The 23,426-nt window shown below is 42.6% G+C and overlaps 1 protein-coding gene across 6 annotated transcripts in view; it reads left to right on the top strand.

Moving 5' to 3' along the window:
• The window catches only part of LOC307198813 (acyl-coenzyme A synthetase ACSM1, mitochondrial), a 48,631-nt gene that overhangs the window by 22,816 nt on the left and 2,389 nt on the right, over positions 1-23,426 (top strand). For 5 of the 6 annotated variants that reach the window (XM_079946053.1, XM_079946056.1, XM_079946055.1 and 2 more), the window contains 10 exons: positions 1,992-2,202; positions 4,482-4,689; positions 6,238-6,378; positions 7,146-7,305; positions 9,240-9,319; positions 11,578-11,701; positions 13,899-13,979; positions 14,518-14,619; positions 21,437-21,564; positions 22,650-22,749. In XM_079946053.1, coding sequence (XP_079802179.1) covers positions 1,992-2,202; positions 4,482-4,689; positions 6,238-6,378; positions 7,146-7,305; positions 9,240-9,319; positions 11,578-11,701; positions 13,899-13,979; positions 14,518-14,619; positions 21,437-21,564; positions 22,650-22,749 — 1,335 coding nt within the window. The remainder of the gene's footprint in view (positions 1-1,991; positions 2,203-4,481; positions 4,690-6,237; positions 6,379-7,145; positions 7,306-9,239; positions 9,320-11,577; positions 11,702-13,898; positions 13,980-14,517; positions 14,620-21,436; positions 21,565-22,649; positions 22,750-23,426) is intronic. The other variant, XM_079946057.1, reaches the window with a different exon arrangement.

The raw sequence follows: 23,426 nt of genomic DNA, 5'->3' as shown, positions 1-23,426 counted from the left end.
TTCACTGCCTTCTGGTCTTCAATCCACTGGTAATCTTATTAAGAATTTCACCTGATGAGTCACTTTTCTCTTGCTGCTTTTAAGATGCTCTCTTTGTCTTTGTCACCTGTAGTTTGATTGTAATGTCTCTCTGTGGGTGTCTGGGTTTTCCTACTTGGAGTTCATTGAGCCTCTTGTATTTGTCTCTCCATGCCTTTCCTCAAATTTGAGAAGTTTTTAGCCATTATTACTTCAGATAAGTTCTATGCTCCATTTTCTCTCTTTTTTCTCCTTCTGATAGTCCCATAATGTGTATATTGGTCTATTTGATTGTGGCCCATAAGTTTCTTAGGCTCTGTTCATTTTTCTTCTTGTATTTTTCTTTTTGTTCTTCTGACTCATTAATTTTAGATGACTTGTCTTCAAGTGTACTGATTCTTTCTTCTGCCTACTGAAGTCTGCTGTTGAGTCCCTTTGTGAAGTTTTCAATTCAGTTATTATATTTCTCAGCTCCAAAATTTCTGTTTGGTTCTTTTTATAATTTGTATCTCTTTGTTGATATTCTCATTTTGTGCATATATTATTTTCCTGATTTGCTTTAGTTCTTTGTGTTTTCCTTTAGCTTTTTCAGTGTATTTAAGACAGTCATTTAAAAACCTTTGTCTAGTAACTGCAGCCTATGTCTCTTTAGGGTCAGTTTCTGGAGATTCATGTTGTTACTTTGAATAGGCTTCTTCTCTTTTTCTTTGTAGACCTTGTGATCTGTTGTTAAAAATTGCATATTTAAAAGAAATAGCTTCCTCTCTCAGTCTTTGCAGCCTGGATCCAAGCAGGGAAAGACCTTCAATAATCTGCTCAGTACGAAAACTTAAGGTCTTCTCTGGCATGTGTCTTTCCTGGTCCTGTCGATGTGTGTTTTTTTTTTTTTTTTTTTTTCGAGTTTTCGCTGCTCTTTAACATTTTAACTTTCTTAAAAGTCTGTTTCTTCTGGGAGACTTAAATGTTCTATTCTTTCTTTGTCTGTAGTCTCTAATCCCTAGGTAACCACAGGTCTACAATTTCCCCACACTGTGACATTTCCCACTGTTTTCAGATACCTCCAATATGCCGTCATACCCATCTGAGCTCCAGGTCAGTCAAGACAGAAACCAGTGCCTAAGGCCGCCTCCAGACAAGCTAGAACGTTGCACACAAGTTTCAGTCTTTTTCATCTATCCCAGGGGAGGGGCTGGGAATTGGGTGGCTTCCTCTGACTACACTGTACCACATCAGAGAGTGGGTGGTGCAAGAATAAGCAAAAACACCACAAAATTTCTTACCATTTTGATTATGACTTTTTATTGTTTGGGCATTTGTTGGTTGCTGTGGGTTTGTGACTCTTTTCTAAATTCCTACAAAGGCATCTTAGTCTATTGTTGTTTACTTGATGTTTTAGTGAGGGAAAAAGGCCCTGGAGCTTCCAAGACTGACTTCTTGCACCTCTAGAGGTACCTTAATTTAAAAAATAATTTCCTCAAATATTCAGGAATTAAATTATCCTCTTTTATTTTGTTGTAATAATAATAACAGTAATTTTATTGAGCACCTACTATATGCTAGACACTGTTATACACACTTGACCTTTTAAAATAATTAATTTGAACTTTACTACATTCTAGGTAGTATTATTATACCCTTTTCATAGGTGAGAAAACTGAGGCACAGAGAGTAACCTACTGTCCATGTGGAACTAAGGCAGACACATGGGGAATAAAATTGTAAGTCTTCAATAAGTAACATGAAGGCTCTTCATGGTTTTATGTGACTTAAGACGAGGGGGTTACAGCAGACCCGAAGACGTTGGCTGGATCACACCTCCCCCCAACTTCTCTTGGCGCTATAAATGCTTTAAAATGGGATCTCAGACCTTGAGCTACACTCACAGCGGAATGTGACTGTGGTAGTGGATTGGCCACATTAGTGCCCCTTTCCTTTGAATCAGGAAATAACATGTAGCATATGATCCTAACCAGGAAGGCAAGAGAGGTCCAAACCCAGCCCTGTGGTGGGTGAATAATCAAGGGGATGAAGTGAAGTGGAGTTTCAGAGAGATGACAGACTTAACCCGTCGTGCAGCCAACGTCTTCACACAGACCTGTGGCCTCCAGGAGGGAGACCATCTAGCCTTGATTCTGCCTCGAGTGCCTGAGTGGTGGCTGGTGATCGTGGCCTGCATCCGAACAGGTCAGTGACCCAAGCAGACCTTTGGGCTCACCTAGAGCCAGATTGTCCTGAAATATTAGGTGCTTTCTCTTCCCCCCAATTTTTCTTCTTCACAGTCTTTCTTTTTCTCAGACTCACTCAAATATTATTTTACTCCTTCTCATCCACTCTCTCCCTTATACTCACACCCTCTCAAACACAATGTCATAATTCTCGCTCTCTCTCTCTCTCTCTCTCTCACACACACACACACACACACTTTCTCTTACACGGTCTCAGACATTCTTGCTTCTTTATAAGATTCATCAATTGTTAACGTTTTCCCATATTCGAGCCCTCTCTCCCAGTGAGTCATTTAAGAATCAGTTGCAGACACTGTGACACCCATAAACACCAGATAAACACTGCAGCATGCATCTGCTAAGATCCAAGACATTTCCTTCACATGACCACAGTAGAGTTATCACACAAGAAGTTTAACACTGATGCAATAGAGTTACCCGATATACATCCATCGTCAAAATTCCTCGAATGTCCCAATAATGTCCTTTATAGCATTTATTTGGTTTAAATCAAAAATCTAATGCATTGCACATAGTTGTTATATCTCCCCCATCTCCTTTAATCTAGAATGTTTCTCTACATTCTACACTGTCTACATGATGCTGACAATTTTGAAGCGTCTAAGCCAGTTGTTTTGCAGAAGGCCCATCAAAATGTGTATTTCTGACTCCTTCTTCATGATTATCTTCAGATTAGACATTTCTAGCCCAGGCACTAGAAGGGCAACATTGTGTCTTCCTTGGTGCCTCACATTGGGGATATATAAAGTTGGTTTGCCCTAATATCATTGATATTATCACTTTAGAAAGGTAGTATCCACCTTTGTAAAGGTACCTTTTCCTTTTGTAGTTAGTAAGTAATCTGTCGTATAATATTTATGGGACTGTGTGAATATCCTGTTCCCCAACTGTCTTTCACCTTATGGTTTGACAATCCACTGATGATTCTTGACTGAATTGAATATTTTAATGGTGGTCTTTTATTAGGATTTTCTATTTATATCATTCCCTCTACATTTATTAGTTGGCATTCTTCTATAGAGATTTTCCTTTCCCTTTTAATTGCTTATCTGTGCATTAATCTATATAATCAGTATGGGACTCATGGATTCTTTTTCGAATCACTTCAGTTGTTCTATAATGCATGCTCATACAACAACATGTCGTGCTCTTGGTCACATATTCTCCGTCTCATGTTTTCTCACAAATAGTTGATTAATCCGTCAAGATCAAGAATTAACAGCAGTGGCTGAGGGAGTATAGAGAAGTCATGCCATCTGTATAGTGAAGAGATGGTCCATGAGAAACCCAAGACATGACTTGAGACCTCTGGGATAAGAAGAATTAAAGAGGAGTAGAAGCAAAGGACGGAAATTCCAAGAATGGTCATAGCACATGGAAATGCTTAGAGTCAGGAGTAGCCTATACGAAGAATGGTCATCTTGAAATAGAGAATAGAGTTGTGCGAGAGAAAGATGGAGAGTGAGCAGTGCCCTCAGAGTCAGGATGGGGAGTGTGGTGTTTTCCTGGAGACAGGGTCCAGGTGTTAGTGGGGAGAAGAAATGTGGAGGGGAAAAAGTCAGTGCTCTCTGGAACTAAGCAGGCTAATAATATGGAAGGTGGGTAGTAGGAAGATTCAGGACAGGGCATCTGGTGGAGAAATTAGAATGCAATAGGGGCACACAAGACTTGAGCTAATTGTTGGTGATGGAAGATGGAAGGGAAAGTAGAAAAGTTCAAAGGACATTGCAGTTAACTTTGGGTATGACGAACGAAGGAAAGAGAGGAAATTCAAGATGACACAAGGAATGATGACAACAGATGACAAGAGATTCACGATGACAGAGAAGGAAGTGAGAGGAGAAAAATGGGGGCAGGGAGGCAGAGTCAGGGACACTGTCCTACTTGTATCTTTCCCAGATCCTGTGTAAATTTGTATGGAGAAGGACTCACCTGTCTACTGGCTAGATCCATTTAGAGTAGAAATTATTAGGGCAGGCTTTTCAAATTTTAATGTGCATAGAAATCCCTTGGAGACCTTGTTAAAATGCAGATTCTGATTCAGTAAGTTTGGGGTGGGGGGTGAGATTCTGTGTCTTAGGGGGTGTTGATGCTGTGGACCATCCTTTGCATACCAAGAAGTTAAGGGATTTCTTTGCAGATAAACCAGATCTGATAGCCAAGGTTGTGAGGCTGTGAAAGAGATACCAGAACAGGCAGTTTCTTTCTCATCCCTAGGGATCGTCTTCATGCCAGGGACCACCCAGATGAAGGCCAAGGACATTCTGTACCGCCTACAAGTGTCTAAAGCCAAGGGCATCGTGACCACAGATACCCTTGCCCCAGAGGTGGATTCTGTGGCTTCTGAGTGTCCTGCTCTGAAAACCAAGCTCCTGGTGTCTGACCACAGCCGTAAAGGGTGGCTGGACTTCCGATCACTGATTAGGTGAGTTTCTGGTCTGATGAATGTGCTTTCTGAGGAATGGCAGGAGAAAGCCACTCACTGCCTAGTGCTGGTACAGAAGCAGCCAGTGGGAGGAAGCTCACCAGGTCTGAGCTTCTCTTCACAGCTATGTCACTGATTTGCTGTGCAACTCTGGGCTAGTTCCTACTCCTCTCTTGGCTGCAATTGTTTTATGTATAAAATGGGGAAATTGAACTTCTATGGCTCTCTCACTAAAATATAATCACCCCTGTGCAAAGGAGATGTGTAAAGTCAGAGGGTTATTGTGTTGCATGTTCCTTGTAGGTGGGGAATCTGAATATTATTTTTATGTAAATAATTAGCAACTAAAGAAGTTGAACAAAAGGTTCAGATGAATTTTTACAGTAAAACATGGTACTGAGGAAAAAATGACAGGCAGCTTTGGGAGCAAACACTTTCCATGTCCTAGGGGGTGGGTGTCTATAGGGACGCCTTGAAGGAAAAGTTAGGGAAGTGCTAAAGGTAAGAAAGACCCCTCCACCTCCAAAACTCTGATTCTGCAAGTCTTCAGGCATTTTTCATATCACACACAAACCATGCTGGATTTGTTTTCTTGAAGTAATTCCACAGTTTTTAAAGCTCTTTACTTCAACCCCCAAGGGCAAATATTACAGTGAAATCACATCTTATGCTAGATTCTAAAGTCAGAGAATTAGATTAAAATAGCTTAAACAAAGAATACTCATTAAAACTCGCCTAAATTTCCCAGACTCAGTATGGTATCATTTCTCCACAAGAGCCAGGGCTCCCTGCAGCACTGGGATTGCCTGCAGCCTCTCTGCCTGAGTACTGTAGGAAGCTTGCATTTACCATTGTAATAGGCCCAAGAAAGAGACTCTCGGCCAAGGAGAAGCTCCCCAAGAACCGAGGCCGACGGAGGGAGCTACGAATTCTACCTTCCCCCTGTAGCTCATGCTAGGGCAGATGTACATGTATACATTCCTTACACTGTCGTTCTCCCTAGCTTTCTCTTTCCCACCCTTCAACACCAAGTTTATGAGGTTAAATTCCCGTGAAGCTAGTCTGTGTAAAATACAAGGTTAGCAGTGTGACTAAAAGCATAGTATATGGATCGCACTGTCTGAGTTTGAATCCTGGCTCTGCAACTTGCTGGCTATATGTCTTCAGGTAAGTTACCTAACCTCTCTGAGCCTCAGTTCCCTCATCTACAAAATGGGCATAAAAGTAGTACTTACCTCTTAGGGTTGCTCTGAAGATTGAATGAGTTCTTATTTGTAAATCATTTAGAGCATTGTGTGGAATCATTGGAAATACTATTTCAATGTTTATTAAAGTAAAAATAATCCATCATATTTTCCCCACTTTTTAAAATGAAGAAATGTCAGTCCACCTATCCAAGTCACCCATAAACTTTGTTTGGTGCCTAATACTGGGAGTTGCAAACCCCAGTTTTCTGACTCCAAGACTCATATTGCTTCTTTTGCTTCCCCAGAGGATGGAAAAACAGGAAACATGACTTCTGTCCTTTTGTATTGAATCCCTTTGCAGATCAGAATCCCCAGTTCACACCTGTATTAAGTCAAAGACCCTGGACCCAATGGCCATCTTCTTCACCAGTGGGACCACAGGCTTCCCCAAGATGGCAAAGCACAGCCATGGACTTGCTTTGCGATCCTTCTTCCCTTCATGGTAGGAGAGAGGGCACCAGCTTAGAAGCTGGGCCACAGATCTGGGGTGAAGTGTGTTTGTATATGTGTATGTGCTGGGAAAGGAACTCTTGGTGGAATTGACCCCGTGCTGTATGCTTTCTGCTCTCTTTGGTTCAGACCCCTAAGGGTATGAGAAGTATAGGCTGACAGAGGCATCTGAATGACAAAGGAGGCACATTTGGGTCCTGCCTGAGCACCTTTACAGGAGGAATGGAGGAGATGTGGGTGGAAACAGCAGGCATTCTGCAAACCACACAAATGACAAGCCCCTGTGTCCCTGTCAGTAGTTCCAGGGTTTGGTGGGGAAAGATAAAATGCTCCAGCAATGTGACCTTACGTGACAGGTCCTCTCCTCTCCTTGATTGTGGACAAATCCGGCATAGAGTTTCCCAGTCATGAACTGTTAGGGAAAAATAATACCTGGAACTAAGCCACACCAAGCCACTGCCCTAACCTGGAACAAACATAGAGGCTGAAACTGGATTAACCATTTAATCAATTTTAAACCAAACTCTTCTCCCTTCTCTCCATCCCCCAACTAGTAATATTCAAACCAGACCACGTTCTATATACTTTGTACCTTATTAACCAGACCAGGGGGACAGAGAAGGCTTTTTGTAGATAGTTGGTATCTGTGCTAATGATAACAACTGAGTAGCAAAATCCTGGAGGAATGCGGGTGGAGAGAAGGGAAGGATAGTATAGTAGTCAGAATAGTATCTGAGGCTAACTGTATTTTGGAGTTAGCAGGAAATTACTGCAGCTGAAGACGTCTGATGTCCTCTGGTGCCTGTCAGACACAGGCTGGGTTCTGGCTTTCCTGGGGTCCCTGCTTGAACCATGGACAGCGGGGTCTACAGTCTTTGTCCATCATCTGCCCCAGTTTGACCCCAAGGTCATTGTACAGGTAAGAAGACGAACCTTTCGATATCAACAAACTCCCAGAAAAAACTCATTTCGAGTTCAAAAACTGGATCCAACTGAGAAAATACTTGATTAGCAAAGAAGCCTCTTAGTATAACTCTTAGCATAATATAACCCTGGCTCTGGGTTTCTCAAAGTGTGAAGCACTGAATCAATCATCGTATCAGAATTACATCAAGAGGTAACTTTGAAGAAAACACATATTCCAAACCTTTCCCTAGACCTATGGATCAGACTTTGTGGACCTGGGAACCAGAATATACGTTTTGAGAAATGAAAGTAAACAGAACAAGCTCAGGTCTCCTGGATCCTGGATCCTGGCTCTACCAGGGCCAGGTAGCTGGTGTGTGAATGTTGTATTTGTGTGGCTACTCAATTTAATGACATATTTAGAAACAAAGGCCTTGGAATATGACAGATCTAGTTTCGTATCCCATGATTGACATTTATTAGTGGTTTGCTTACCACTCTGAGCTTCAGTTTCCTTACCTGTAAAATGAGAGTCTTAATGGTTACTATTTCCACAAAATTGTTGGGAATATTAATGAGACGACATAGGAAAGGTGTGTAAAGTGCTTAGCCCTGAGACTAGCCCAGAGAGAACACTCAGTAAGTGGTAGCAGTTGCTGTTATGCATACACCATGATAATAACTGAGGTCACCTGCGTGAACTCCTTCAGCATATTTCTCTTCACTTAAAAATTGTCTTTGTGTCTCCGCTCACTCCCCTGCTTTCTGTCTCAGAGGCAGACCTGCCCCTTCACCTCTCAACGTCCAACTCCCTCCCGACACCTGCTGCCGATCCTGTTCTTTTCCCTGCCCTTGTGTTTGGAGCCCCTCTCTATTAATCTTTAACTCATTAAACCTTTTCTCCTGTATTTGAAATCTGTCATTTTTCATTGACTCTACTCCCTCAGTCCATAAACATATTCAAAGTTCCTCATCCTAAGAACACCTGCCCTTCACCCTGGTACACCTCGGACCAGCCCCGTCTCTCCTCCCTTAAGGTCAGATTGCTCCACAGAACATTCTCCACTTGCTACAGCTCCCGCCTGTTCCCCCAGCTCACCCCTGAACACCGTAGTCATCCAAGGCTCTGCCCTCAACTTTCCCTCCCCTCTAAGCAGCTTCCTGTACTTCCATTTCTCCAGCAGGTACGTCCACTCGGGTGGCTCTCAAAACTGTCCAGTCCTCCCTCCAGGCTAGTTTCCGCCTGTTTTTCTGCTGGTTGGTTAAGTTCATCTGCTCATCCCTCCAGCACCTGAAACTGTACCTCCCACTTCTCATTCCCTGCCCCTATGTCAACATCTGCCTCTCCGTCATTATTTTCTGCCTGCATCCTGCCAGTCTCTGAGGCATAGAACTGCACAAACCACAATGAATCCACCTCTCTCCTTCCCCCACCAGGTCTAATTCTTCTTCCCCTACAAGGGGTGTCCCCACAGTCTCAGTGTATTTTAAGCTTGAATTATTTCAAAGAACTGAGTCTACAAATTTACCCCAAACCCTGCATTTGAAAGTTCAGTTGTTTAATTTACTTTACAATTATTACTTTCGTGAATTTTTAAAAATAAACTTTTTAACTTACTTGGTTTCAGTCTCTCCTATTGAAGATGGGAGATAGTGACTAAAATGAAAAATGTTAAATTAAAAATTTACCATTCAAATTCACAAAACAAAACTTTCCCTTCATTCCCTCCCTACCCATCCCCTCAACTTAGACTTTCTTGTGTTGCTCCAATAGTACCTGACACATGCCATGTACGGAATTCATGCTCGATTTAGGTATACTGAAAGAATTAACAGATGAATAAATGGGCTCTCCTAGAGGAGAGGTCAGAATTAAAATGCTAATAACAAATCTATGTTTTAAATCTTAATTGCAAAAATAAAATTTTTTCTCTCCTAACTTTCTAGACATTATTCAAATACCCTATTACCCAATGCTTTGCTGCGCCCTCTGTATTTCGAATGATTCTGCAGCAGAATTCCACCAGGTATGGTAGATGTGGCTGCGGTTGGTAACAGGACTCTTCGGGTAGGATTTTAAGTAATCTGATGCACTGTGGTCTGACTGATTTTAGCTATGGTTCTTTGAGGATACTGTGTGTGTGTGTGGTGGGGGGTAAATGTTGGTGGTGATATTTAGCAGCTAATCTAATTGGTTCTTTAAACAGGATTCAGAGAACCAAACGAAACACTGAGTGAGCCTTGCATCATTGTGGGTTTTTACTTTTATAAACATTTTTGTTGTCAAGTAAACATACAGAAAACTATATAATATATACATTTACAGATTAATGAATTGTTGAAAATAAAACAGCTATGTAAGTGCTCACCGAAGGCCCAAAAATAGGACATGGCCAGTGTCCCTAGAGACCTCCTCATGCCTCTCCATCTCCACTGAAGGAATCCACTGTCTTGGCTTTTATGGTTCATTTCCTCATTTTCCCTCATAGTTTACACAGGAAATATCCCTAGACAAATTATTCTACTTTACTTGCTTTTGAACTTCATGCAATCATACATTATTCCATAATATCTGACTTCTTTTTTCAACATTATGTTTCTAAGAACTGTCCGTGTTGTTAAATAATGCTGGAGTTAATTTTCATTGCTGTATAACATTACATTTTATGAAAGTAGCACATTTTAACTCAGTTCTATTATTGGGCATTTGGGTAGTTTTCAGTTTGGGACTATTGATGATTAATGCTGCATTGAATTTTTGAACATGTACATAAACACGTAAACACACATTGCTGTAGATCTTCTCTGGGAGAGGAATTGCTAGGTCACACTGACATTGCACCCTACTACCTTATTTTCCAAAGTTTTGAACCAAGGTATGCTCATCCTAACCAAGGTAGCAGGGTAGGAGCATTTCCATTGTTCCACATCTCTGACAATATTTGTTTTTGTCCAAGTTTTAATTTTTGCCAATCTGATGGGCATGTAGTATCACACTGTCATTTTATTTTTGCATTTCCCCGTGTTTGTGGATTAATTTTTAGCTCACCTGAAATCTGCTCTTTGAACCTTATGGTTGTTTATGTATCTTTTAGCGACTCTGAAATTGAAATGGCTACCTCAGAATCAGAGCTAACATGTTTTAGACATAAGAGACTTAAAATACCAAGGAGTTCAATTTATGAAGATAACTGAAATACAGCTTGATTTTATTCATGAACCCTCAATCTGACAGAATTATGTTTCCAACTATATTTCAAAGCTCAAATTACAGCTACTTGTTGCCACGTTCTTGAGATGGTGAACAAAGCCCATACAAATCCAACCAGGGCATGAATATTGCCTCTATTGGAGACTCTGCCCATTTTATGTACTTTGGATAAAGCTCAAGAAGAATGAGGAACATACCCTCCATGAAGCCAGCCCTGCTGTCCGTCACTACAGGCTCTGTATATATGAGCAGAGGGTGACAAGGGATTCTGCCACCTCCCTCAGCCCTACAAGCTGGCTCAGCTCAGCCCCGGGCAAAGTGGTACTAAGACCCCAATCACTTCTACCCATTTCCTTCAGGGAATCCATCATTATTTTGTGATGGTTTTTGTATTATTTATGGAAATCTTCATGGGGAAAATAGATGAGAGGATTTACATCGCACAACATACCTAGCAAACTACTGCAAATATTCACAGCAGACTTTTCTGTTCTCTCCCAAATTCCTGCTCTCAGGGCTGTTACCTGTGATCCTTCTTCTCTTTACTTACATGAATCCTGGTCTTCCTTGATGTCCCGAGCAATTCATTTCTAACCCCTAATTTGCGTTCTCCAGCCAGAAACACAAAAGGCCTTCAGTTCACATAAGCCCACTCTTCCCAGAAGGCGGTACAGTTCTATTACCATCCTAGCATATCCTTGGGGTCTTATCCCTTAGCCGTTATGGTTTATAAAAATATCCCTCTTAGCCATGTAGAATGCTTAGAATGTGTTCCAAGCACACTTCTCCCTCTTGTTACATCAACATCCTTATTCAGTCCTGATCTCCCTGATTTAACCCATTAGCCTCACCACCACCACCACCTACCCCTGCCAGGTGAGTTAACAGGTACCAACAGGAAATGATTCCACTTGGACTTGACCACCAGGAAAATGCCCAGAAGGCAAGTAAGAAAGCGAAGAAGCAGAAGGATGAATGATCCAGATGACAATGCTCTGAGCTCTCCCTGGGCCTGGGGCAGAGCACCCAAGCCCAGTCTGCAGAGGCTCTGTTGACACCTTGCCTTCCCCTCAGTCTCAGGTTCCCCACCCTGGAGCACTGCTGTACCGGTGGGGAGGCCCTGCTGCCCGAGGAGCAAGAACTGTGGAGAAGACAGACAGGCGTTCTGCTCTACCAGGCCTACGGACAGTCAGAAACGGTAGGTGAAGGGTCCCTCTGGGCCAGTCAGGATGTGCTCGTCCATTGAGCCCAGCAGATGAGCTGAATCCTGCTATGAGTGTGTGCAGAGCACACAGCATTGCTCAAAGCCAGTGGGAGGCTCCAGAGCTCTAGGCTTATTTGTCCCAAATAAATTTGCAGAAAAGACAGTTGCAGCTCGTCAACTTGTCAAAAGACCCATGTGCTGAAAGCTATTGGACAAAAACTTAGAAAGGGGTCTAAGGACATGGTGCCACTGTACCTGTGATAATTAGTTATAATTAAGGGAGCCCAGGAGGGGCACTGGCATAGAAGGCACTCTCCAGAGACATGGAAGCCACCACTGCAAGTCCTGTCCACTTCACCGTCCCTTCCTAGGCAGCAACCACAGGAGCAGGCCGGAGCTAGCCCCGGAAGTTCACTAGTTCATTTCTGGGTGTTTATGAGGAGAGCACACAGCTTTGATGGTGAGAAACTAGCAGGAGGAGAGATCTTCTATATACATGCCACACACACACACACGCACAGACACACACACACAGACACACACAGACACACACACACACACACACACACAGTGTGATCCCAAAGAGGATCACTGACCAGTCAGGTGGGCAGGGCATTCAAAGAATAATGCATGTCTTGAAGCTCAAGGACTTTATCCATGATAGTGTGGGCAGGTATCTCACTTCTAACACATTTTCAATGCATTTCCAATGCTGGACAAGAGCCACTTTCCCCTACTTCCCTATCATCCCTTTAGCTGACAGAGGTATGATTGTCTTCTCAGGGCCTGTAGCAAAATAGCCGTTATAGTTCCAACTGACATACTTTTCTGACATTACTTTGCAAATAAATGATCAGTTACTGGGTCTGCTTCCAGGATTGAGAAATGTTAAGACTCTAGGACTGTCCTTGCTGGTTCAGTTTGCATTCAGACAGGGAGGGTGAGGTTAGAACTACATGCTACACCCATGACACTAGTCCCTTTGCATCAACTATTCATAACAACAGAATACTCCCCGATACCCGGATGGTGCTTTATTTCTCCAAACGTTTTCACACCTGTCCACTCATTTCTGTGACATTTTCCACGTGCCTGTAGTGTAAGCAGTGACATTGCAGAGGGGAAAGTACTTCCTCTCTCAGGAGCTCAGACCCCAGTTCCGATCTCAGCCTTGCCAGTTATGGGCTTCGAGACTGTAGACATATCACTGAATCTTGCAGAGTCTAGCTTCCCCATCTCCAAAATGGAAATATAATGCCAGTCTTGCCAGGTTATGATAAGGTAAAAGAAAGAAAGTATACAAAGCTCTGTCCACAGTGTCTAACCCCTATTGCAGCTATGGTTGTCACTGTTGTTTTTAGGTAGGTATTGTGTTTAGAGGCTGGGGGTGCAGACATAGATGGTACAATCTCTATTCTCTGAATGCTCATTATCTACTGAGGGAAACAGACAAGCAACAATAGAAGAGTGGGGGAAAATACCACAGAAAGAGAATCTCCCAACTTCCTTTGATTAGGGCCTGAATGATAGCTAGTAGTAGTTGTTTACTGAATACTTGGTGTGTGCCTGGCACACACTCACAAGCACTCTGAGCGATAATGTTATAATTACCCTCCTTTGACAGAGGAGGAGATCAAGGGGGATTACTTGGTACATAGCTAGTGAGTGGTGGAGTCAGGATTCAAACCTTGGTCTCTCTGTGTGTAAAGCGCTTAACTTTAGGAAAGTGATGATTTAGAGAACCATAAAGAAGGAATAAGGTTCATCAGGAAGACATGGAGGTAGGGGAACAACGTGAACAATCTGAATAATCTCAGCACAGCTCTGAGAAGCAGTTGAGGCAGCTACAAGTAAATGGTTGTGAAATATACTCATGGCCCTGCCCAGCAAAGGGACACATGCCTGGCATACAGTGGACACTCCACACCCTACGTTACATGCCCACAGCCGGGCTCACTCCTCTGCTTCTTCATGGCCTCTCCCACTGGACTCTGTAGCCCCAGCACCTGGCTGAGGCCCAGCCCATGTCAGGTGCAGTGAATGTCTGCTGACTAGAGTGGGGTCGATGGCTTCTAGCTTCTCCACGAGGGCTCTTTGCACAGCATCAAATGACATCTGTAAGCAAGGATGCTGTGTTTTTGTGATCAGCCTGGACGCTTCGCCAACCCCAGTTCTCTTCTTTTGTGAACAGGGAATAAGTTGTGGCACTCTCCGGGGGATGAAGATCAAGCCAGGTTCCATGGGGAAGGCCATCCCACCCTACGACGTTCAGGTCTGGTGGTAAAGACATTGGCAGACATTAGTGCTCGGCTGGGGTTGGACCATTGTGTGACACGAGGTGACAGAACCAGTCATGCCTCCCGGTTGCCCTTCCTCTTCTCCGTCTACTTTTCCTCCAGTTTCCTGGGGAGTTTTCAGTTGAGAACTGCAATGTCCTGGGCGTGAGCGCAGCTTGCCAGGACAGCCAGAGGCCTCATGCACCGAGCCTGGGAAAGAGTACTTGCAGTAGCACAGGCAGCTCTCTCCACTGCTGGTGCCTTTAGTTTTTCCTGATCCGTGTTTCTCGCTTGAAGACACATTTGTGATGTCTATATATGCATGAAACACATAGACCCGTGGCTTGGGTTCCACCATTTGCTGATTTCAAAGACTTTTGACAGTTTTATTCTATTTTCTTACAGGGCTCCTCTACCACAACCCCCTCCCCCAATAACCCCCACTGTGTCACATGAATGAGCCAGGCAGTGTTTGGGTGGGGCAGGAGTGTTGGGGATCCCTGCAGGGTGGGATTCACAGGTCTCTTGCTCCAGATCATTGATGACAAGGGCAACATCCTGCCGCCCAACACTGAAGGAAACATTGGCATCAGGATCAAGCCCACCAGGCCCATAGGCGTCTTCGTGTGCTATGAGGTAAGGACACCCCATCTGCCCCCACACGGCCCAAGAATCCTTGCAGGGAGCTGTGTAGGTGCCAAGGGACTGGACTCAACTCTGCATCTTGAGACTTCTTCCTTCTTCCTTTATTCACTCCAAGTCAATGAAACCTGTTCTAATTAATCTCAAAGCTCATAGTGTGTTCCCACATCCCTTTCTGTCATAACCCATCTGGCACTTATGGGCTGACTGTTGGGGTAGAAAACAGCCTGGCTTCAGAACCACCAGACTTGGGGTCCACTGATGTCTTGTGGTTAAGAATGCTGGCTTTGACTGGGTTCACATCATACCACCGCACTTACCAACAGGGTGCAAACAAATCTATTATACTCGCTGAACCTCCAGGGGTGCTATTCTCCCCACTTTAAAGAGGAAGAAACTGCAGATTGGAAGCTTAACGTGTCTTTCCCATGTCAAATAAATGGCAGGCCTAGGATTCAAAGTGGTGTGTTTTGGACCCCAAACTCTAAATGAGAAATCCAGGGACTACAGAAACCTACAATAGAGTATAAGGAAACCTGCTGTAACTCTTCATCAGACAAACCCTAGCTAGCAGTGCCCACTAAGAGGAAAACCTCAGCTTCCAAGATGGACTGTAGAAGGGTAGACAGACCCTGAAATTGATCTCAGACTCCATCTCCTTTCTACAAAGTCACAGCCACTGGTGTCACTGTTGTGCTCACACTGTGGCCTTGGGTGGGTGGGTGGGGCCCTGTCCCTCTGTGGTACTATTGTCCAGAAGCAATCATGCAAGCCTTAGCCTTAATTCTCAGTAGCACAGTGTAAAGGTTGGATAAAAGGGAAAATGAACACAGAGTAACAGGTATCTAGATCAGCAGTTCTTAATACTGCCTGCACGTTAGAATCATTTGAGGGATTCTGTTTTTTTAAATACTTGGATCCAACCACAGATTCTGGTTAAATTGAACTGGCATGGTCCAAAGCCATGACTTAAAAAAATTGTACATAACATATTTTATTTAGCAAAGATGTCTTGGCATATGGCCACACTGATTTCTCTCATTTCACACGTTCTCATGGAAATGAGACATGTCACTCTTCCATTGAGATTTGTTGGCTTGTATTCTGTTCTTTTATTTTCTTTTTATTGAGGCATGACCTAAACCTTGCTAATTAGGGTTTGTCTGATGAAGAGTTACAGCAGGTTTCCTTATACTCTATTGTAGGTTTATATATATATATGATATAAAATTTACCCTTTTCACCATTCCTGAGCATACCGTTCAGTAGCACTGAGTAAAATTTACAATATTGCACAACCGTCACCACCATGCATCTGCAGACAATTTCCTCCATCCCCAGAAGCAATTCTGTTCCCATTAGACAACAGCTGCCTAGTCCCCATCTCCCCGCAGCTGGTAACCTCTAATGGTACTTTTTGTCTTTAAGAACTTGCCTATTTTAGTTACCTCATATAAGTGGAATCATACAGCATTTGCCCTTTTGTGTCTGGCTTATTTCACTTAGCACCATGTTTTCAAGGTTCATCCATGTTTCAACAAACTGTCATCTTTTGAGACTGAATAATATTCCATTGTATGTATATACCAAGTTTTGATGGACATTTGGGTTGTTTCCACCTTTTGGCCTTTGTGAATAATGCTGCTATGAACACTGATTGTGCAAGTAACTGTTTGGGTCCCTGCTTTCCCTTCTTTTGGTTATATACCCAGAAATGGAATTGCTAGATCATATGGTAATTCTGTTTAACTTTTTGAGGAATTGCCATGCATGTTTTCCACATGCACAAGGCTTTTCATTTCCTCATATCCTTACACTCACTTGCTATTTTCAGTTTATTTTTAATAATGGCCATTCTAATGGGTTTGAAGTGGTAACTCATTGTGGTTTTGATTGACATTTCTCTAATGACTAGCATCTTTTCATGTTCGTATTGGCCATTTGTATATCTTCGGAGAATTGTCTATTCAAGTTCTTTGCCCATTTTTAATTGGGTTGTTCATTTTTCTGTTGTTGTTGTTTCTAAGTTGTAAGAGTTCTTTATGTAGGCTGGATATTAATACCGTATCAGATATGCAGATTATATGCTTTGCAAATATTTTCTCCCATTCAGTGGGTTGTCTTTTCACTTTCTTGATAGTATTCTATGACATACAAAGTTTTCAAATTTGGTGAACATTTTATGTATTCAATATTTGTCTTCTATTTCCTGTGCTTTTGATATCATATTCAATAAATCATTGTGAAATCCAAGGCAAGATTTTCCTCTGTGTTTTCTTCCAAGAGTTTTATAAGCTCAGCTCTTACATTTAAGTTTTTGATCCATTTTGAATTAATTTTTGTGTATGATATAAGGTAACTTCATTCTTTCGCATGTGGACATCCAAGGTTCCAAGCACCATTTGTTAAAAAGACTGTCTTTCCCACTGAATAGTCTTGGCACCCTTGCCTAAAATTAATTGACAGTATATGTGAGGGTTACTTTTTGGGTTCTCTATGCTCTTCAAGTGGTCTGTATGTCTCTTTTTATGAACGTATCACATTGTTTTGTTTGCTATAGCTTTGAAGTAAGTTTCTGAAATCAGGAGTTTAAGTCCTCCAACTTTTTTCTCCTTTCTAAAGGTTGTGTTTGCATTTTGGGATCCCTTGAGATTTTATGTGAATTTTAGGATGGGTTTTTCTATGTCTGAAAAAACACCATTGAAATTTTTATAGGGATTGCATTGAATCTGTAGATAATGTTGGGCAGCATTGTCACCTTAATATTGTCTCAAATCAATGAATATGGGATGCTTTTCCATTTATTTATGTCTTCTTTCTCTTTTTCAGCAGTGATTTTTAATCTTCAGTGTACAAGTCTTTCACCTTCTATACTAAATTTATCCTTAGTATTGTATTCTTATTGATGTTTTCTTAATTTTCTTTTTGGATTGTTAATTGTTAAAGTATAGAACTGCACCTTAAGTTTTGTGCATTGATTTTCTTTCCTATAACTTTGCTGAATTCCTTTATTAGCTCTAACAATTTGTGTGTGTGAGAGAAAGTTTTTTAGGGTTTTGTACATGTAAGATCATGTTATCTGTGAACAGATCTAGTTTTAATTCTGTTTCATTTTGGTGCCTCATTTCTTTTTCTTGCCTAATTGATCTGGGTAAACTTCCAATACTTTGTTGAGTAGAAATGGTGAGATCAGGCCCTCCTGTCTTGTTCCTGATCTTAAGAGAAAATCTTTCAGTCTTTTACCAGTGAGAATGATGTTAGCTAAGCTTTTTTGCCCACACACTTAACTTTTCCGAAGATATCTTTATATGGATTTGACACATGTCTAGAGTCTTTTCGTTTTAACCTGTAGGAATCCCTTTACCATATCTGCTAGGGCATGTCTAGTGGTAATGAACTCCCTCAGCTTTTATCTGAAAATATCTTAATTTCTCCCATTTTTAAGGAGCGTTTTGAAGGCAGGATAGAGAAGTCTTGACAGATAGGTTTTTTTCTTTCAACACTTTAAATATGTAATCCCACCACTTCTGGCCTTCAAGGTTTCCTGTGAGAATCAGCTGATAATCTTACTGAGGATCCTTGTATGTGATGAGTCACTTCTCTTGCTGTTTTCAAGATTCTATTTGGCTTCCAATATTGTGATTTTTATGTATCCTGGTGTGGGTCTCTTGGGATTATCTTATTGGATTTCTTTGAACTTCTTGTATTTGTAAATTCATGTGTTTCATTACATTTGAGAAGATTTTGCCCCTATATCTTCAAATACTATTCCTGTCCCTTTCTCTGTCTCATTTCCTTCTCTCATAATGCACATGTTTGTCTGCTCGATGGTGTCATGCAAGTCCATTAGGCTCTGTTTGCTTTTCTTCAGTTTTTTTCCTGTTTGCTCCTCAGACCCAATAACTTCTATTGTTCTGTCTTCAACTCTCTGATTCTTTCTTATTCCTGTTTTAAACTACTGCCAAACAGTTCAGTGAATTTTTTGTTTTAGTTATTGCCCTTTTCTAGAACGTCTGTTTGGTGCCTTTCCATAATTTCCATCTCTTTGTTGATATGCTCATTTTGTCCGCATGTCACTTTTCTGACTTCTTGTAGTGCTTTGTCCATTTCTTCCTTTACCTCTGTGACCGCATTTAACAAACTTGATTTAAACTGTTTGTCTAGTAAGTCTTATGTCTGGGCTTCCTCAGGGATGGTTTCTGTCAATTTCATTCCTTTGAATGAGGCATGATTTTTAAAACATATTTATTTATTTTTTACTTTTGGCTGTGTCGGGTCTTAGTTGTGATACACAGGATCATTGTTGTGGCATGCGGGATCTTTTGTTGCAGCATGTGAGCTTCTCTCTAGTTGTGGTGTGTGGATTTTCTCTCTCTAGTTATGGTGCACAGGCTCCAGAGTGTGTGGGCTCTGTAGTTTGCAGCATGAGGACTGCCTAGTTGAGGCAAACGTGCTCAGTAGTTGTGGTGCACGGGCTTAGCTGCCCCACAGCATGTGGGCTCTTAGTTCCCCGACCAAGGATCGAACCCGTTTCTCCTGCATTGGAAGGTGGATTCTTTACTACTGGACCACCAGGGAAGTCCTGAGGCATGATTTCTGTTTCATTGTATGTCTTGTAATTTTTAGTTGAATATTGGGCCTCTCACTATTACAATGTGGTAACTCTGGAAATCAGATTCTCCTGCTTCCCTGGGGGTTGGGGTGTCTGGGGTTTTGTTGTTGTTCTTGTTTTGTTTTGTTGACCGTTGAAGCCTATAACAGTATGTTTGTTTTGAGACGTTTCCAAACTCTTCTTGCAACGACAATTATTGGCCATGTGTGATCACACTGAAGTTTCTGATCATTTAGCTCATGTTCAGCTAATGTTTTGACAGAGATTTTCTTGAGTGTCAAGAGATCAAACAAACAAAAATACCAATAACAACAAAAAGGAGAGAACAACCAATGTACAAGTTAGGTCTGTGCTGGGCTACTCCTTCACCACTTAGCTCAGCTTGCTCTGAGCCTAGAGATCAGTCTGAGGTGAAACCTTAAGGTCTTCTTAGGACTCTTGTGAGCACACGTCTTGCTCAGGTATGCACATGGTTTTCTAAATACTGCCATGTGCACAGCTGTCTTGAATATCCTAATTTCTTGAAAGAATCTCACCCCAGCTTCTCCTCCAGACCTTGATGATCTATTGTATATCTCCACCCATAATTTCTTACCTTAGGCACCTTTTAGTTTTGTAGTCTTCCAGGTAGCTTCTATGAACAGTGCCTATTGCTCTTCCCACTTATATTCTGAGTTACATGAACTGCGTGCCTTGCACCAGTCCTCACATTATCCCCAGACAGTTTACAACAGGTGTGTACAATAATTTGCAAATGAGATCTTCTCTGCTCTCTCTGGTTGGAGCAGGGGGACTGGGAACTGGGCTGCCATCTGCTCAAGACCAAAACTGCCATGCAGGAGAAAGGCTGGAGTAAGGGTGAATAAAATGTCACAAAACTTTGTACCACTTTTAAGATGGCTTTTTCTTGATTGAGTATTTATAAGGTTGTTTTAAGCCTTTGACTCTTTCCCAGACGTTGTACATAGTCAATTCAACTTCTTGTACTTTTTTTTTAGTTTTTTTGGGGAAATGAGACCTTAAATCTTCCTCATTTGCCATGTTTTCTTGACATCACCCACCAGTAGCACTTTTTAAAAGTAGTCAAGGTGAAGAACTCAATTAGGTGCCTCTGTAGACTCTGACCCTCTCTGTGTAGTAGATGTGATACTATTCTCCTACCATTCAGGAGCTCTTCAATGGCTCTGAGATCTACTTCCAAGAAGTTCAGGCCCGGAGAGACAAAGGAATTCCTTCCCTGGGTGTGGGAGTCCCATCTGCAAGGTTCCAATCTCTGACCCTACCTCAGATGATTGACATCAAGAAATATCATTTCCTTCAGGGAAGACGTGTCCACAGGGATGTGTCAGGTCAACTGTATCAGAGTACACTGAGACAGACAGCAGTTCAAATGGTACATGAATTGGGGGTGGGACTTTTTCTGTACCCTTTGATGTGGTGTCTCCTAAATTTCAGTCATTCAAGTCCACGTCAACTATTTTCTGCCACATCCATGCACCATGTATATTATTACTTACATTATTTTTCACTTTAAATCAAATTACTTTAAAGCATTTGTTTAAAACAGAATTTGATCTGGTATCTCAAGTGGAAAACAGTATCTCTTGCCAAAAACCGGAGGCAATGGGCTTCCCTGTTGGCGTAGTGGTTTAGAGTCCGCCTGCCAATGCACGGGACACGGGTTCGATCCCTGGTACAGGAAGATCCCTCATGTTGCGGAGCAGCTAAACCTATGTCCCACAACTACTGAGCCTGCACTCTAGAGCCCGTGAGCCACAACTACTGAGCCCACGTGCCACAACTACTGAAGCTCGCACACCTAGAGCTTGTGCTCCAAAACAAGAGAAGCTGCCGCAATGAGAAGCCCGTGAACTGCAACAAAGAGTAGCCCCGCTCGCCGCAACTAGAGAAAGCCCGTGTGCAGCAATGAAGACCCAACCCAGCCAAAAATAAATAAATAAATAAATAAAAATTTTTTAAAAATTGTTCTTAAAATTGGTTTAACATTGTTCACTAATCGACCAGTAGCATGCATTGAGTGCTTGCATGTCATGAAAGTAGACTCAGAGAGATTATAAAAATTGCCCAGGTGCCAGGTAGAGCCAGAAGCAGGATTCAAACCCAGTTCTGAGCTCAGTGTTGTAGCTCATCATCTCTAAACTCACTGTGTTTGACAGAGTAGTGTCGTTCTCTTTGCAGAGTAACCCAGTGAAGACAGCCGAAGTGGAGTGTGGGGACTTTTACAACAGTGGGGACAGAGCAACTGTTGATGCAGAGGGCTACTTCTGGTTCCTGGGGAGAGCTGATGATGTCATCAATGCCTCCGGGTAGGTGTGGCTGACGCTGAACCAGAAGGTACCACCCTCACGAGCCTGGTGGGAGGTAGCATGCCCAGACATTCCTTCATGCCTTGGTGATGGACTCTCACCCTAACTCCGAACCAAAGTAAGACATCATGCAAGCTAAAGGCACTGGGAAGGAAGACTTGACTTTGGTCCCTATTTGTTGAGGGAGCTTATTCTGTGTGCTCCTGTAGTGAACCACATGTCACAGAAGCACATAACAACGGCAATAATAAAATTCACCTTTCTGGAATACGTATTATGTGACCGTACTCTCTGTAGAGCTTTATACGAACCACCTCCCAATGCTGTAAGGTAGATGTGATTATGCCCATTTTATTTTATTTTATTTTATTTTGTGGGGGGAGGGTATGTGTGTGGAGGCCCCAAGTGCGCGGCATGCAGGATCTCAGTTCCCCGAGCGGGGATTGAACCCGTGCTCCCTGCAGTGGGAGCACGTAGCCCTAACCACTGGATGGCCAGGGAATTCCCATGATTATGCCCATTTTACATGAGCAAACGGAGTCAGTGAGCAGTGAAAAACGTTGCCTGAAGTTTCAACGACAGTACATGGTGCAGCCCAGATTTGAACAAAGGCGGTCTGACTCCAAGTCTGTTGTTCCTAACTCTTACATGATTTATAAAGAAAAAAAATGACACGTTACACTAGAATAACATGTTTTCTTGGGAATTTCAGGAAAATTGAGTTTGTTGCTTTTAATTTCTAAAACCAGTGCTGATATAGTGAGGAACAGGCTGTAAAATTTGTACAAATGTTTAAGCTAAGGAGTTTTCATGCCAGGGGAAGCTGCTTGAGCTTGAGCCAAGCCCCAGAGCTCTGGGAGGATGAAGCATTCACCTCCTCTCTCACCTGGGGGGCACCTGAGCCTTGTATTTCTTAGCATGGAACGTTCAGGACTTCACATTTCAGTCCCATTACACAGGCCCTGGCGCCCTGTGACAGATACCCTCCGTGCCAGGGGAAGTTGTGTCTCTCCAAAAGATGCGATCTGAGGGCCTGGGTCACCCTCGCCCGGGAATTGGCTCAGAAGGAACCATTGGTCCTGCAGGTACCGCATTGGGCCGGCAGAAGTGGAGAACGCCCTGGCAGAGCACCCAGCGGTGGCTGAGTCCGCTGTGGTGAGCAGCCCGGACCCGATTCGAGGGGAGGTGAGGAACGGGACGTGGAGGTCATCGTGGCTGGGCGTGGGGCTGGGAAGGCAGGTGAGGGGAAAACTTCCCGGCCATACCTACCCAGCCTTGGACCTAGGATGAAGCGAGGGCATGGTTGGTGTGCATGTGCACTTACACGATGTGGTCAGCAGGGGGCACTGTGGCCTCATCTGTGACTGAAACGATGCTGATAGTGAATGCTGCTGCTGCTGCCATCTAGCAGTTAATCAGCTCTTACTGGGTGTCAGCTCATTTATCCCTCACAGAACACAATGAATTAAGGACTCTTTTAATACCTTTATGCAGAGAAGGAAACAGAGGCATAAAGAGGTTAAATAACTTGCCTGGATTACACAGCTAATAAGTGGTGGGAAATTGAGCACTCTGGCTCCAGAGCATGCATCCTTGATTCAACAAGTGTTTATTGAACACCTTCTATGTACAATCCGTGAGAAGTTAAATGAGGACATAAATAATAGTAGGAAACTAATAAATTACCAACGTTATTAAATGCCCACAAGGTCTTAACTATTATTAAATGCCCACAGAACTCTACCTAAAATAATAGTGAAAATGGTGATATTAACAATGATAGGAATACAAATACATTTAAACAGGCTTCACGGTTTTTTTTTGTTTGTTTTTTTTTTTGGCGGTACGCAGGCCTCTCACTG

The sequence above is a fragment of the Stenella coeruleoalba genome, assembly GCF_951394435.1.
Source record: "Stenella coeruleoalba genome assembly, chromosome: 15".
NCBI lineage: Eukaryota > Metazoa > Chordata > Mammalia > Artiodactyla > Delphinidae > Stenella > Stenella coeruleoalba.
This window is presented reverse-complemented; position numbering and strand designations above follow the sequence as displayed.